The sequence below is a fragment of the Miscanthus floridulus genome, chromosome 10, assembly GCF_019320115.1.
Source record: "Miscanthus floridulus cultivar M001 chromosome 10, ASM1932011v1, whole genome shotgun sequence".
Taxonomy (NCBI): domain Eukaryota; kingdom Viridiplantae; phylum Streptophyta; class Magnoliopsida; order Poales; family Poaceae; genus Miscanthus; species Miscanthus floridulus.
Genome location: NC_089589.1, coordinates 55692539 through 55709420, shown reverse-complemented (window position 1 = coordinate 55709420; position 16882 = coordinate 55692539). Strand labels below are relative to the sequence as shown.

General features: G+C 44.3%; 1 protein-coding gene across 1 annotated transcript; it reads right to left on the bottom strand.

Annotated features, from left to right (window-relative positions):
- Positions 1–142: 142 nt before the first annotated feature.
- On the bottom strand, positions 143–8036 carry LOC136487111 (protein SAWADEE HOMEODOMAIN HOMOLOG 2-like). The gene is made up of 7 exons (XM_066484243.1): positions 7839–8036; positions 7532–7712; positions 6815–6875; positions 6360–6411; positions 3603–3746; positions 819–941; positions 143–235 (listed from the first exon to the last, which is right to left on the bottom strand). Exons 1-7 carry the CDS (start codon positions 8034–8036, stop codon positions 143–145), a joined length of 852 nt encoding a protein of 283 aa, XP_066340340.1.
- Between the last annotated feature and the right edge of the window lie 8846 nt (positions 8037–16882).

The window sequence follows — 16882 nt, the reverse complement described above, 5'->3', positions numbered from 1 at the left end:
TTAATAATAGTTTCCATTCTGTAGCAATACTCATGAGCCACCAAGATACATTGTAATAAAAAAACATACATTGTTCTAAAAAGGTATGATATTAAACATGTCCCATCAAATTGATGCTAAATTTTTTTCTTGAGCTACTAAGCTATTCCTTTCCTTTTAGTCGCTCATATGAAGTTTGAGGTTTGTAGTCGTCTCCTACATATCGACGGCACAACTTCCTCAGTGAAACAATATCCTACAAAATTAAATGAAAATCTAGTATCAAGCAAAGAACAATATAAAAGCTTAAGGTTGCAGTCTAGCTTACGATTCACTAAATGTACAAAGTGCATACTTTATGGAATTAACAATACAATATATTAAATTGTAGTTCACTTAAAGCATTCAGATTCAATGTAGCTAACCTAATTCGGATGTGCTCCTTAAACATGTTGAGATTAATGAGCAAAATATATTTTTTTTCAAGTTGAAGAATTTAAATTCATATTGCCAAATGAAACAGCTGCAACTTAAGGACATATAGTGCAGTTTACTCAAGCATATGGTTGTTCCTCAATGGGTCAATAGTTATAGGGCATCTAAATTTTAAAGAAAATAAAAAGGAGCAACAATATGCGGAGTCTGTCCATTGAAAAAACTGATATAAAGCATGTCAGTACGTGCATCTACTACAATTATAAATTTTCAATGCATAGACATTATTATATAATGAAGAGTTATAAGAATAATCATGGGCATAAGAAAACAAGATAAAACATAGAAATTAGTACAATAACTGAATTGTAGTTAGTGAATGGATAATATTAGATGTAAAGTACCTCAGAATTATCATGCACATAAAGAACAAGGATTTTACAATCACATTCTTCTCCTGAATGATGCGTTTTCCTTTCAATAGCATGCACTTCAGCGTCAAAATAGAGACCACTCTGTTCACTTTCCTGAACAGTTTAGAACAGAAGTATATATATTCATGAGAGACATCAACACTGCCATGATAAGAGATAGAATTATGGAACAAGAAAATATGAAGACAAATAAATTACTTCTATGTTGTTGATTCTTTCACAATGTTACACAAACATAAGCAATCGGAAAGAAAAGTTTCTTATTCAAGCCCGTTATGATGGACTGTAATTTTCTAAAAGTTCCTTTTTCGATATAGTTGTGACTTATGTGTATATTCAGTACTCTAGTTCATAAGTTTGTATGTTCATTTTAGAAACTATTAGAGCTTGCTGACATTAAAATTAAAGGAAGTCCATGAAATAAATTCTTATCCTTTTACGGAACTCAATTCTAGTACAGGTACTGTATGAAGAATATAATGAAACCTAACCCACAGTCACAAGTATTAAAAAATATTTACTCAACTCATATCTAGCCTCGCTCTAGCTTCTCATTTTCCCACTGTATCTCATTTCTTCACTCTTCTATTCCTCCAATGGCACCCCCACCCCATGAAATATCTTCATTAATCAACCTTTAATCTATAGTTATTTTTTAACAACTCTACAGAAAAATGCGAACAACTACAACTACAGCGCTAAACTAGTTTCATTAAAACCACCATGAAATGTCTTAATAGTGCATCTATTATCTAGTGTTGTATTTTTCAATATATTTTCTATAATCTTAAATAAAAGTTAATTAGATAAGTTTGATTTACCATAAAGTACAAAACGTGAACCTATTAACTTTTTTAAATGGTGGGAGTATAGTCTAAGACATTATAGTATATAAAAGAATCCACACCTTGAAAACCATTTTTGATATAGGCATACCAATTATACGCTATTGATGGTAGGGCTTGTAAATTCTTATTTTAATGACCTTTACACGAAGAACCCTAATGTTGAACCCCAAGTGCTGACATCGTTGTTTGAGTGCTGTATTAGCGAGGAGATGAATATGTCTTTATGTAAGCCTTATGCAAAGGAGGAAGTCGCTGACGCGCTATTTCAAATTGGTCCGCGCGCGAAAGGCCCCGAACCTGGATGGCTTCCCCATCCACTTCTTCCAGAGAAAATGGGACACACTCCGGGAAGATGTAAGTAAGGTAGTACATGCCTTTTTTGTTGATGGGCACATGCAGAAGAGTGTGAATGATACCGCTATAGAGCTCATACCGAAAGTAAAGTTCTCGGAGAAGGTAAGGGATTATAGGCTGATAAGCCTTTGCATTGTCGTTTATAAGGTTGTTTCTAAATGCTTGGTAAATCATTTGCGGCCTTTACTTGATAATTCAATTTCTGAGAACCAAAGTGCACTTATTCCCAACTGTCTAATTACTGAAAATGCGTTGATTGCTTTTGAGTGTATTCATGCGATATAGGATGATAATTCAGATAGGAGTAACTTTTGTGTGTACATGCTAGATATGGCCAAAGCGTATCATCATGTGGACTGGAGCTATTTGGAAAATGTTCTTGTGGAGCTGGGCTTTCATTGGAAATGGGTAAGTTGGTTATGGCATGTGTTACCACTGTATGCTCTGTGGTGCGCTTCAATGGTGTCATGCTGGACACCTTCCAATCTACATGACGGCTACGCTAATAAGGTGATCCTTTGTTGCCTTACTTATTCCTGTTTATTGCTGATGGTCTGTCCAAAGTGTTGCAGCTGTAGATAACAGGAGAACGTATACATGGCTTACAAGTGTGCAGAAGGACACCGGTTGTGTCCCACCTGCTGTTTGCAGATGATAGCTTGCTGTTCTTCCGCGCTAATGGGACACAAGCGGTGGCAGTCAAGTGTGGACTTGCCAGGTACTACAAGGGCACTTGTTATGATGGACTGTAAGTTTCTAAAAGTTCCTTTTTTTTAATATAGGTGTAACTTATGTGTATATTCAGTACTCTAGTTTATTTGCTTCATATGTTTGTATGTTCATCTTAAAAACTGTTTAGAGCTTCCTGACATTAAAATTAAAGGAAGTCCACGAAAATAAATTCTCAGTCTTTTGCTGAACTCAATTCTAGTACAGGTACTGTATGAAGAATGAAATCCAGCCCTCAATCACAAGTATTAAGAAATATTAACTTAACTCATATCTAGTCTCGCTCTAGCTTATCATTTTTCCACCGCACTCATTTCTTCACTCTTCTATATTCCTCCAATGGCACCCCACCCCATGATATCTTCCATAATCAACCTTTAATGTATAGTTATTTTTTAACAAATCTATAGAAAAATTGGAAGAACTGCAACTGCACCGTTAAACTAGTTTCATTAAAACAACCGTGAAATATGTCTTAATAGTGCATCTATTATCCAGTGTTGTATATTTTAATTTATTTTCCACAATCTCAGATAAAAGTTAATTAGATAAGTGTGAGTTAGCATAAAGTACAAAACTTTAACCTACTAACTTTTTTTAATGGTGGGAGCTAGTATAATCTAAAACATTATAGTGTACAAAAGAATCCACTAACTATGAAAACCCTTTTTGATATAGGCATACCAAGTATATACTATTGAATGCACAGTTCTAGGGATAGATAGAGCAACCTAACTACCGTCCATCTCAAAAGTTCTTGTTTGAATGTAGATGTTGTATACTAATTAAGGTAGCAGCAAAAGGGAGTTTAATATTACAGTACCTTATAACAAAGAACAGGGTCCCTACAATGAACATTTGCACATTCTGTGGACTTGTATGGCACTGAGCGTTGCCGCAAACATGTACGAGCATTGATCCATTCAGCTTCCTCTGCTCCAAATCCAGAAAAATGAACCAACAGTTTCTGATTCATGAGGCAAGCAAAAAATGGCACACGCAGTCAGAACAACATAAAATGACAGTAGAAACTACACAAATAGGGAACATATAAGAAAAATAATTCTGGCATGTCCAGGAAACTATACAAGCATTTTTAAACATATATAAATTGCATATGATGTTACAATTGAAAGCATGTAGGCCAATAAATATATATGTGCAAGTTTATGTATACAAAGTAAGATAGTGTCAGAGTTATCTCCAGTATATAACGTTCCGATTTGAATTATTTTAGATCTACATAATACACATGGTTCTAGAGGGTCCAACCAAGGATCATGGTATTGTTCCATCATCACTGTTGGATGCTTCTTCTTTTTTTAGAACATGCTGGCGCTGCCTTGGCACGTGTTTCATTAAGAGACATAAAATTACACGACGCAAGCACGAGAGAGCCCTTGTAGGGCAGGCTACAAACCACCAAGACAATGGTAGACACAACTAGAAATAAACCATAACACGAAGATAAGGCAAGGGGAGGGGACCTCCAGCCTCAACGCCCAAACAAACAAACTAAATCGACACAATGGTTGCCTACATAGAAGGCAAGACCATGGTGGCACAAAACGTCCACCCCAGATAAGCCGAGATGAGCATCCAGCAGCAACAGCGGCAAAAGCATCCGCCAGAGAAGGGTCCAAAGCAACCTCGGCAGCAAAAGCATCTGCAAGAGAGAAGCCAACACGACAACGGCGGCAAAGCATCCACCAGAGAAGAGACCTGCAGGAGCCTAGCATCCGCCGACAACGGTAGTGGCAAGTATCCACCACGAAAGCCAAACGATGGTGGCAAAGCTTCCGCCAGGAAGGACGACCCAAACAAGAATAGCAAGACAGACCATTGCGAAGAAGGATATAAAGCACATATAGGTACAGTACAAATCTCCCTTGAGGACCGACAACGCAGCAGGGATGGCGGCAACGACCGCATGGGGTCAACTAGGACGACCCTGACATCTTGTGCATACAGGGAATGGGGGTGTCCAAAGCAACGCCTCCCGGAAGGAAATGACATACAAAGATGCCACCATGACATGTCTGAGGAATCAGACTTGGGTTTTCACCTAGAGACCACGTGCAACAAAGGAAGAAGGATCTTCGACGACGCCTTTGAGGAGCATGACACATGAGCACGCGCCATCGTCGTCGGCACCGGCCACAAAAAAGGGCAAGACTTTCGCCAAGAATCTACCGAAGCACGATGTATGTGCCCCAGCACGGTCGTGACCATGACACCTGCTACCGTCACCACCACCAGTAGCGCGTCCTCTGCTGCCACCGCCAGTGCGCCGTCACTGCCGCTGTGGTCAGCAGCACAGCCAGCACTACCTATGCCATGTCCAGCAGCACCGCCGCCACCACCGCCAAGGTAGCACGATAGCTAATAGCCGGAGCTTGCCTGGAGCCGGTAAGCCGTGCCGAGCACCTGCATCCTCCATAGATCTGGGTCCCACTCACATGGATCTAGCCCCTAGAGGCACAGATCTGACTAGAGCGAGGACCACTTGACGGGGAACACAACAGGGAGGACGAGTTTAGGAGAGGAGTGGGAGGAAGAAGGAGGAGAAGGCTGCGCGACAGCAGCCAGAGCTGGACAACCAGGGCAGGCTCGCTTCAGGCGGTGGCTGTCGCCCCTCCCGTCAACCAGGGAGATGACACGGAGAGTTATGTGGAGACATGCATCGGAACAAGGCAACCTATATGGTAGTGCAGAGAGGTACGCGGAGAGGTCGGGCAGTGATATGATGCTTCTCTAGCACGTAATGGAAGGTTGTAGTTCAGAGTAGATTTGATGATGATGAGACAGCTGCACACCATATGACCAGCCTTAATCTTGGCCATAAGCTCAACATAGAGGGCTGAGCCTGTGCCACATATAGATTCAGTGATGTCAAGCGCCTTGAGTTTCTGCCTTTAATAGCTTCTCTATAATAGTTTTGCAGCCCCAGTCAGGGTTGCTCCTTTGTTGCTTTTCTTTGCCTTGTTTTGAGGCCTCTCACTACAGCACCCCCTCTCTTTTATTTCTTGGCTCACTCTTTGGTGCCAAAGTATTTTTTACATGGTAGGGGGTGGTTAACTATATAGAAGCAGATAATTGTTAACAAGTATTCTGTAATAGGGAAGTCAAAGTAGTGCGGCATGATGGGCCGACTTGTAGAAACTAGAGGACACTAACTAGCAATGCAATGCAAAGAAACTGATTTTTATGTCAAAAATATATACGATCCTACAGAAACTTATAATAATAAACCACATCTTCAAATCTTCTTTATTTCCTCTGCCTAGCTGCCTGAGATTTGTTGGAATGTCTCATAATGTCATTATACCTTAACATCTCCTGCCTCAAAAAATTTTAATATATTAAGTACATATGGGCCCTGAGTGTAACACGAGTGCCAAAGCGACCTATATCACAGACTAACTTACTGCGTTTAGCCCCAGAGTTTCTTCCCTGTACATATAAATGAGAATGGAATCATATGTACGTTGCTATGACCAACATATGCTTATTATTGGACAAATAACTAACGGCTGCCTTTACTTTTTATCAATATCATCAAAAAATTTGATTTCCTTACCAAATCACCTGATTTGCAAAACCTTTGAGCCACGAAGTCTTGGACATCGAACCTGCAATATATAACGATGCACATATGAAGAATAAAAAATGCTGGATAGAAAACTTTATATATATATACAAACGGCTGGTTTCAATGACGAAGGGTAGAAAGCACTTTATACAAATGATCAAGTTTCAGGCAGCACTTCATAGGGTTATCCAATCCCTTCTCTTACATGCATTTAACATCTTTTGCTTATGATATAATTTCCTCCAAACCGTTGGAAAAATCTGTTAGACCTAGACACACTACCATTTGGAATATCAGCCATGTCAGCTAGATTATTTTATTTGACTCATATATCAAAACAGGGACCCACGGATACAATGATAAGCTAATAGGGATAACTTGTAATATTTGGCAATCAATCAAAAAGCAAAATATAAGAAGGCCAGGTGCAAGAGTCTCCATACCAAGCGCCATCTCTAGCTGACTTAGCTTCATACTTGGTGTGATCATCGATATAATTATTCCCTGATTTTCAAATAATGCTAACAACAATGAGCAGAAGGAAGATACATGATAGACAATTGTCATGGATTTGTGATGCATATCAGTTGCAAGAATTAAATCATAACATATAGCAATATCCTAAAGAATAATACTGCCTTGGATCGAGATAATTGTCATGTTTTTGTGATGCATATCGATGTGTAGCAAGAATAAAAACAGAACGTAGCATATCCTAATAATAGAAAAGAAGTGTCTGGAAGTTATGAGGTGGCATGTAAACATGGGCAGCAAACAAGTTCATAGATCCTAAAAGGATGCTACACATTCATTTGGCATGTAAGGGAACAACGACGACGAAGTATGATTGAACTAAAAGGCTGCACGCAGAGTTACAGTTTATTATTAGCTTTTTAGCATGAAATGGAAACAAACCTTCTACGTCAGATGAATAATACAGCATTTAGGAGCTCACTATCAATTCCATGGCTCTGAGTTACATACAGACCAAGATAAGGAGCATAATTAATACTTATATGCTCATAAATCATAACTCAGTTCACAGATTTGATCACTCGCTCACTGTGATGTTCCGTTATTATTGCCTTCCTAAAAACCAGCGACTAGCAGATCCACGCAAAGAAGCATCGGTGATCATAGTCACAGGTAACATCTATCACCTGAGGAAGACGAAGATCCTGCGTGCGTAGTGACTGTTGGCTTCAACTTGCTGAGGGAGGAGCCTCGAGCTTGCTGATGGTTGGCCCAATAAAACTCCCTTGTGCTCACCACCGGAGCATGTGCTTCCCTGGCTATCTTGGGGCAATGCTTGTTACAATTGTTATGAAACCAGTTGAGCACCTGCATGATGATCGAGTTCCCCCAAGCCCAGATCGATCGAGCCCCGGATCCCGAATGAAGAAAAAGGTTCATGGGAGGAGGAATTTGAAATATCTGGAACATCGATGCACAGAGCTAGTCATGTACCTGCTTTGACTTGACGGGAGTCATGCCAGCAAGGCCCCGGAAGTAGCTAAATTTCACAGCGAGCTCATCCATGAAGATGTGATCCAGCCTGCGTTTGGTGACGGGGAACAGGCGCTCCTCCATCTCTTTCACTTCTTCCGGCAGGAATCGGAAGGGTCGTCCCTCCATCCTGCAGGTGCTGCTTGATTGCCGACCCATATCCTTCTCCGATCCAACTGCTAACTGATCGAGCCTTCAAGCGGTGGCAGATTGAAGGTTCAAGTAATAAACGATGGATGGATTACCGGAGATCGGAGATCGGAAAGGAAGGGACAGAGAGAAGGGTCGAGGGACGTTACCAGTGCGAGCCCGCTGCGTGCTCTACGTGCTGTGTGCACTGCTGCCAGTTGCCGTCCTCTATATCTAGCCAACGTGTTTCTCTCTCATCTGACGTGTTAGCCAGGCCACGCCACAAGGGCAGTGTCAGATGGTGTCCACTTTTATTAAAAAAAATGTCGGTTTGCTAAAGGCTAGTGCTTAAATGAGTATCACAAATGATTTTTTATATTAATTGCAGAGGTAATGAAGAAAGAAAAACAACTCATCTAAAGTAAGCCATATTAATGACCATATGATTCGTAGTTCCATTTATCCTTAAGTATAAGCTTTTCTAAAGCTCAAGAAAAAAGTATGAGCATTTCTAGGAATAACAGTACTAATTATGCAGCCAGAGAAAAATCTGTCATGCCCATCATTAAACGGCATTGTGTAAATTCTCAGTTCTTACATTTTGGGAGAAGTTCCAGAGGGGACGATGATGAGCGACGTCACATGTATGATGCAAGAATATTCAAATATCAAAGCTCAACTAGATTTAATTTTGACATCAAGAATAGAAGACACATATGATTTTCCTACTAAGGACAAGAAGTAAATTTCAATATCACCACTATGGAAAATGTAACTCGTCTATATTGACTTGAAGCAATAGAGACAAAAATAGCTTTTACTACACTAGTATACTAGTTTACTCAAGAAAAATCTTTAATCTAGATGTCCATAAGCTACACATGAGTTGTTACCTAGTTGTCAAATATGAGTTACCATCTAATAGTCATATTAGTTGTACCTGGGTAAGATATTGTAAGCATTTATAGGGGTTGTTTGGATGCAACCCTGAGCTAGCTGCCTGGGCATTTCACCTGCCTGTGCCTGAGGTGACTAGCCAGGAATAGTTAGGCAGCTGCATTTGGTTCATCCGTTTGAGGAGATAGGAATAGTGATTTATGATGCTTATAAGCCAGGAACTGGGCGGACATCCAGGTGATCGATTTCGTGCACTTCACTACCGGACAGAGCATCTTTGCCGAGGGCCTGTCCCTTTGCCGAGGGCAAATAATCGGGCACTCGGCAAAGAGTCTTTGCCGAGGGCCTGACCCTCGGCAAAGAACAGCCCTCGGCAAAGACTCTTTGCCGAGGGCCAGACCCTCGGCAAAGACAAGCACACGGCAACAATAATTATTTGCCGAGGGCTAAACCCTCGGCAAAGGGCCGGCCCTCGGCAACACCGCCTGACACGATGTCCGTCTTCTACCGTCAATCTTTGCCGAGGGCATCACCGTTAGGCCCTCGGCAAAGACTTTTTAACCGTTTTTGCAATTTTTTTAAAAATCCTTTGCCGAGCGCCCTGTGACTTGGCGCTCGGCAAAGACAGTCTTTGCCGAGCGTCAAGGTTGGCACTCGGCAAACTAAATTTTTTTTTTTTGTTTTTTTTCTCCCCATTTTTTCCTGGGCCTTGCTACAGTAATTGAAACTCCATTTCAAAATTTGGGACAATTTTGAGTTTTTTTACTATATTTCCTTAATTATTTTTGTTTCGTTGAATTTTTTTGACTATTTCAAATTTGAACTGCATGTACATGAAATAATGGAATTTGGTCATTCAAAAAATGGTATTCATGAAGTTTGGAGTTCCTGATACGGCCTCAACATACGCCAAACATCATGAATACCATTTTTTGAATGACCAAATTCCATTATTTCATGTACATGCAGTTCAAATTTGAAATAGTCAAAAAAATTCAACGAAACAAAAATAATTAAGGAAATATAGTAAAAAAACTCAAAATTGTCCCAAATTTTGAAATGGAGTTTCAATTACTGTAGCAAGGCCCAGGAAAAAATGGGGAGAAAAAAACAAACTTTTTTTAGTTTGCCGAGTGCCAACCTTGACGCTCGACAAAGACTGTCTTTGCCGAGCGCTAGGTCACAGGCCGCTCGGCAAAGGATTTTTTAAAAAAAATTGTAAAAAACTTTGCCGAGTGCCGCTGGGCCCGGCACTCGGCAAAGCTTCTAACCTAAAGGCCCACAACGGGCCGGCCCAACCGACCCCCTCCTCTCTCCCACCCGCGCCCCCGCGCCCCCGCGTCCCTGCCGTGCCGCCGCCGCCCCCGGCCGCCTGCGCCGCCCCCGCCGTTGTCCCCCTCCGGCCGGCGAGCTCCTACCGGGCCCGCCCCGGCGCCCCCGTCCAGCCCCGGCGGCCCCGCGCCCATGCCCCGAGCTCGCCGGCGCCCGGCCGGCGCTCTCGCCCGGCCCCGGCGGCCCAGTGGCCCCGCGCCCGGGCCCCGGCGGCCGGCCAGCAGAGGGAGAAGGAGAGGAGCAAGAGGAAGAAAGAGAAGGGGGAGGAGGAAGAAAGAGAAGGGGGAGGAGGAAGAGGAAGAAAGAGAAAGGGGAGGAGGAAGAAGAGGAAGGTGCCGACCCGACCGCCCGTCGATCCTCGCTTCGTTCCGCCTGCCCGTTGATCCTCGCGCTGCTGCGGTCATCCCCGCCGTCGTCGTCGGCCCTCGCTCTTGTCATTCTTGCCGCCAAGGTAAGCCCTACCCTTGTAGGGTTAGTAGTAGTAGTAGTTAGTAGTTAGTAGTAGTTAGTTGTAGTGTTAGTAGTAGTAGTTAGTAGTGTTAGTTGTAGGGTTAGTAGTAGTAGTAGTTAGTAAATAGTAGTAGTTAGTAAGTAGTAGTGGTTAGTAGTATTAGTTAGTAGTGTTAGTTGTAGGGTTAGTAGTAGTAGTAGTTAGTAAATAGTAGTAGTTAGTAAGTAGTAGTGGTTAGTAGTAGTAGTTGTTAATAGTTAAGTAGTTCTTAGTATTAGTACTGTTAGTAGTTAAGTAGTTGTTAGTAGTAGTTTAGTAGTAGTTGTAGGGTTAGTAGTAATTGTTGTTGTACTACTTCAATACTTTCATCTGAATGGAAAGAGAACTAAAATACATGGCTCCTCTTGATATATTGGTGGTTGTTGGCCTTCGTGCCCATGTTTGGTATATATGTGGTTGTTGGCCTTTGTGCCATGTTTTTTGCAGGTTTTGGGAACCTCCCCGTGCAGGGGAGGTGCTGCCGAAATTTTGAGTCGACACTAACCATTTTTGCCCTTTTTTGCAGGAGGACCTGTGGGAGGGACTCGGTGACCCCGATCGTCTTCGTCGGTGCTGCGGGTCTTCCTGCACCGCGTCGACTCGCCACTGCACCGACTCTCCACCGCCCCGCTACCCTGACCTCACCGGCACCCTAGGTATAACCCCTCTATCCGTATGTGGTCTTTGGTCGCGTAACCTAGTTAGGTGTCTCCCGTCCTGAAAGAGATACGGTTGGAGGTATACAGATCTTTGTATATCTGCGATCGTATCTGTTTCGGATTGTCCACGTTTTTTGGACAGCCCACGGATGCGTAGATAAGTTAGTTTCCATGGTCCGCTCCGGTCCGAGATGGTGTTTCGGCATCACCCCTGTTGTTCTCCGGATACACACTCTCCCTTTCAGGACGTGCATCGGGAGAACAGCGGGGAGGTGCTGCCGAAATTCTGTCTCGGATAGGGAGCGGAGCATGGAAACTAACCTCATCTACGCATCCGCGGGTGGGATTAGGACCTATCCTCACCTATTAGAGAGTAGGAGCACCGCGTAGATGCAATTGATGGTTACATTACTATGTTCTGTATATGTGGAAGGATGGAAGACCGTCAGTGGATGTACACGGGCCTGGAGAAGCAGGAGTGACTTTGACATTGAGTGGGTGAATGGGACAGATGCTTTCTTGGAACATGCATGGAGCTCGGGTGTAGCTAAAGGACATTCTAAACTTTGGTGTCCCTGTAGCAAATGTGACAACAACAGAAGGGTAGACAAGGTGACCATGGGATAAACATCTTGTGTACAATGGTTATACGGCTGGCTACCACCGGTGGATCCACCATGGTGAAGCAGATCGTATAAGAGCGGAGGTGGTGAGACCACGCCTCGAGGCTTTTGATGATGATGCCGGAGTAGCAGACATGCTAGATGACACTCACCAAGCTCACTTCGCAGAAGGACGTGAGAAGGAGGAGATGGAGGAAGCCGCTAAGGCCTTCTACGAAATGTTGGACTCGGCACAGAAACCCCTTCATGAGAGTACAATGGTTTCTCAGCTGGATGCCATTGGACGTGTTATGGGGTTGAAGGCCGAGTTAAATCTGAGTCGCGAAGGCTTTGATAAGATGTTGGCCGTGTTTGGCAGCATGCTACCGGAGAAGCACATTCTGCCGAAGAACTTGCACGAGTCACAGAAACTACTTCGTATGCTTAAGATGCCATATGACAAGATACATGTTTGTCCGAAGGGGTGCGTCTTATTTAGGAAAGATCACAAGGATGCAAAGTACTATCCGAAGTGTAAATCCTCAAGGTACCTAGAGGTAGACTCTAGAGATGGCCAGAAGAGGCAGCTTACGATCCCCGCGAAAGTCCTACGGCACCTTCCGTTTGTGCCGAGGATCCAACGGCTTTTCATGACCGAGGAATCCGGAAATAGATGACATGGCATAAAGAAGGTGTACGGTACAAGCCATGGACGATGGTGCATCCGTCCGATGCCGAAGCATGGACGTACTTTAATGACAAACATCCTGACAAAGCTGCTGAGGCTCGTAATGTATGTGTCGCGCTGGCAACAGATGGGTTCAATCCTTATGGATAGTTGTCTGCCCCATACACATGTTGGCCCGTGTTTGTTATCCCCCTGAATCTCCCCCCCGGCATCTCCTTTCAACGGCATAACGTCTTCTTGTCGTTGATAATTCCTGGACACCCGGGGAGTAATATGGGTGTGTACATGGAGCCTATAATTGATGAATTGATCGATGCTTGGGAGAAGGGGGTATGGACATACGACCGAGCTACAAAATCATCCTTCAAGATGCATGTTTGGTACCACTACTCCCTGCATGACTTCCTGGCGTATGGGATATTCGCCGCCTGGTGTGTCCACGGGAAATTCCCGTGCCCAATATGCAAGGAAGCTGTGAGGTTCATTTGGTTGAAGAAGGGTGGCAAGTATTCGTCGTTCGACAGGCATCGTCAATTCCTCCCTTCTAACCATCCATTTAGATAAGACATCAAGAACTTTACGAAAGGTGTTGCAGTGATAGACCCTAAACCACGCATGAAGAGTGGTGCTAAGGTGTGTGCTCAGATAGATGCTCTCATGCCCAATGAAGGAGGTGGTTTTGTAGGATATGGTGAGGAACATATGTGGACTCATAAGTCCGACTTGACGAGGCTCCCCTATTTCGATGACCTTCTTCTGCCACATAACATTGATGTAATGCACACCAAAAAAAATATCACTGAGGCACTTTGGGGAACTCTCATGAACACTGACAAGTCTAAGGACAACGTTAAGGCTAGAGTGGACCTAGCGACGTAATGTGATAGACCGAAGCAAGAGATGTGGCCTCCTAGTGGCTGAAACAAACAATGGAAAAGACCTAAGGTCGATTTTGTCTTGGAACCCGATCAAAGGAGGGAAGTACTAAAATGGATCAAGACGTTAATGTTCCCAGATGGATATGCAGCGAATCTGAGCAGGGGAGTGAACTTAGGCACTTTACGAGTGAACGGGATGAAGAGTCATGACTACCACATATGGATTGAGTGGCTTCTTCCGGCGATGGTCCGAGGCTATGTCCCTGACCATGTCTGGCAAGTGCTGGCAGAGTTGAGCTTTTTCTTCAGTCAGCTTTGTGCCAAGGAGATATTTGGACCGTCGCTTAGGACTTGGAAAAAGCGGCACCTGTGTTGCTCTGTAAGCTGGAGAAGATCTTTCCACCCGGCTTCTTCTTGCCCATGCAGCATCTGATTGTGCACCTCCCGTCCGAGGCATGTTTGGGGGGCCCGTGCAAGCCCGGTGGTGCTATCCAATCGAGAGATGTCTAAAGACTCTTCACAAGAAATGTACAAATAAAGCCAGAATTGAGGCTTCCATTGCAGAGGCAAGTCTAAGGGAGGAGGTGGCAAACTTCACAATACTATACTACAAGCCAAAACTTCCTAGCAATCATAATCCACTCCCTCGTTACAATGTTGGCGAAAATGAATGGACCCACAGCCTGTTCCAAGGCCAACTCGGCAGCGTAAGTGGATCGACCAATAAGATATTGGGAAATGAAGAGTGGCGAAGTGTCATGCTATATGTGTTGACCAACCTTCCCGAGGTGTAGCCGTTCGTCGAGTAAGTTCTCAACGAACTTGTTTCAATACGCCCTGAATATTCTTCATGCAACCCCACTGATTCTCGTTCGGACAGGGAATTTGTTCGTGAGTCCTGGCATCAATCAAGGGATCCTACCTCGTAGGAACATGACACCCTTCTTTCTTGGGGTGCGGGTGCGGGGAGGCCTGATTTCATTTCTTGGTTCAAACAAAAGGTAATGTCCAATTTAGCTCCCACGTTCCATATTCCAAGTTTCTCGTTCGTTCGATTAATATAACGACCTATCATGCTTGAGCTTGCAGGCCTAGACTGACTCGTCCATGAGTGAGGAGTTGAGACAGGTTGCAGGCGGCTATGACATTAGGGTGCAGTCATTTACCGGTTATGACGTGAACGGATATCGCTTCCACACAACAAGATATGAGCAGACTCGGCCCAAACGGAAAACCACAAATAGCGGAGTTTGCACGCCCGGCACTGATGGCCTCGACTATCATGGTAGAGTTGAGGAAATATATGAACTCTCATTTCATGGTCACAAACATAAACCTGTCATGTTCAAATGCCACTGGTTTAATCCTCGAGAAACGAGACGGACCCCTCATCTTGGGCTAGTCGAGATTCGAGAAGATTCCGTCTATCCAGGAAAAGATGTCTACATTATGGCTCAACAGGCCATGTAGGTGTATTATACGCGATATGCCAACCAAGACAAAGCGGATCTTAAGGGTTGGGCTATTGTGCACCAGGTGTCTCCACACGGTAAACTACCTGCCCCAAACGATGACGATTACAACTTCAACGCAAACACATATGAAGGACAGTTCTTTCAAGAAGATGAGCTACCAGGCACGTTTGAGATAGTCTTACCCGAAGCGATCAAAATGGAAGTAGACAACAAAATGGAGGATGATGAGGTTGATGGAGATGTGGTGCAAAATGCCAAGGACAGAGAAATGCTTGACCGATTAAGGCTAGGCAATGACAACGAAGACAACATAGAACCTTCAGATAGTGTTGCCCATTTGGACAATTTTGACAGTGATGACGACACCTATGATCCTAATCATGAAGATTATTCCTAATACATGTAATACTACGTTTGTTTTAGTTTGTGTTTTCTTTATTTATTTTGAATCTATTTCTAATATATATACTAATAAGTCTTGTTCATTCTTTGTGATTGCAGGTGATGGCGAGCAGCCGTCCATGACGTGAGACGGCCTCCCTTTACGGGAGACCACGCCCTCCTGTTTCAGACGAGGGGTCGGGGTTAGGGGTAGCGTCCACAGGAGGTCAGAGGAGGAGGACCAGGGTCAGCAGGAGGCAACGGACTCCTTCCCCACCACCTTCAGACGAGGTGATGGAGGAGGAGCACGTGACGGCCACGCCCGAGGACGAGGTCGAGGACGAGGACGTTCGATAGACCCAGGACGAGGCAGCCGAGGACGAGGCTGCCGAGGGCGAGGCCACCGAGGGCGACAGTTCCGCTACCTTGACTGTCTACCAGCGAGGTCCCGTGAGCCTCCCTCAGCCTCCGCTTCCTCACAACCGGGCACTGATTCGCCCTATGGCGAAGAGGTAAGTAACTATAGATGTTATCACAACTACTTCATATGGTAATGTTGGAAATCAAAAGAGGAACTGATAAATTTTCTTAATCACTTGTGCAGGGCCTGGTTGGTTTTGTCGGGTACTTCTGCACGCTCCCCCGCAAGCATCCTTGGTGTTTTGTGCAGGAAATGGTACCCTTGGCCTTGTGAACATGTCTGAGGACGTGCGGGAGCTAGCCTACACGTGGGACAGGTACCAGTTGGCCCCTGACGACATGTACCGCAACAAGCAGGAGCGGGTACTGGCGGAGTTTTGGGTAAGTCTCTCTCGCACAACATTTTCATTGGGCAAGTCTTTTATTGAAATAATGAATGGATACATCAGTTTTGTATGCAGATGTATTTCAAGCTGGAAGAAGGACTTGAGGCCCTGGCGGATTAGGCGGCTGCCGCCGCCTGTAGGAAGTACGTCACCGACATGCACCACGAGGCGCACGTGCAGGCCCACAGAGACTACTACGCCGTGGTGTTGAAGCAGTCCATCAGCAAGCCTGATGCAAGACAGGTGGAGCTATCCCGGGCCCAGTACCTTGAGGTAGACGAAAAACATTAATAATGATTCGTTTTGAGATTAAGTCGGTTTAATTTTATCTTTTTCTATGTCAAATAATCGATGACTTGTAGGTGGTTCCCTGGTGGTGCCGATCCCACTCCTTGTGCTGGGAGATGATCGTGGACATGTGGTTGTCCAACGACTTTGCTGAGAACCACGTGAGGCAGCGGGACCAGCGTCTGCTGAGGCGAGGTGCTACTCACCATCAAGGCAGCCGCAGCCTCCCGGCCTACAAACAAGCATATGTAAGTGATTTCTTTTATCTTATTTGATGCTGAGTTCTGCCTTATTTCTCACCATCTTGCTGTCTTACTCGCAGGAGGCTGCACACCCGGGCGTGGAGGTCTCGGAGTTCTCTGCGTGGGCTATGTCCCACA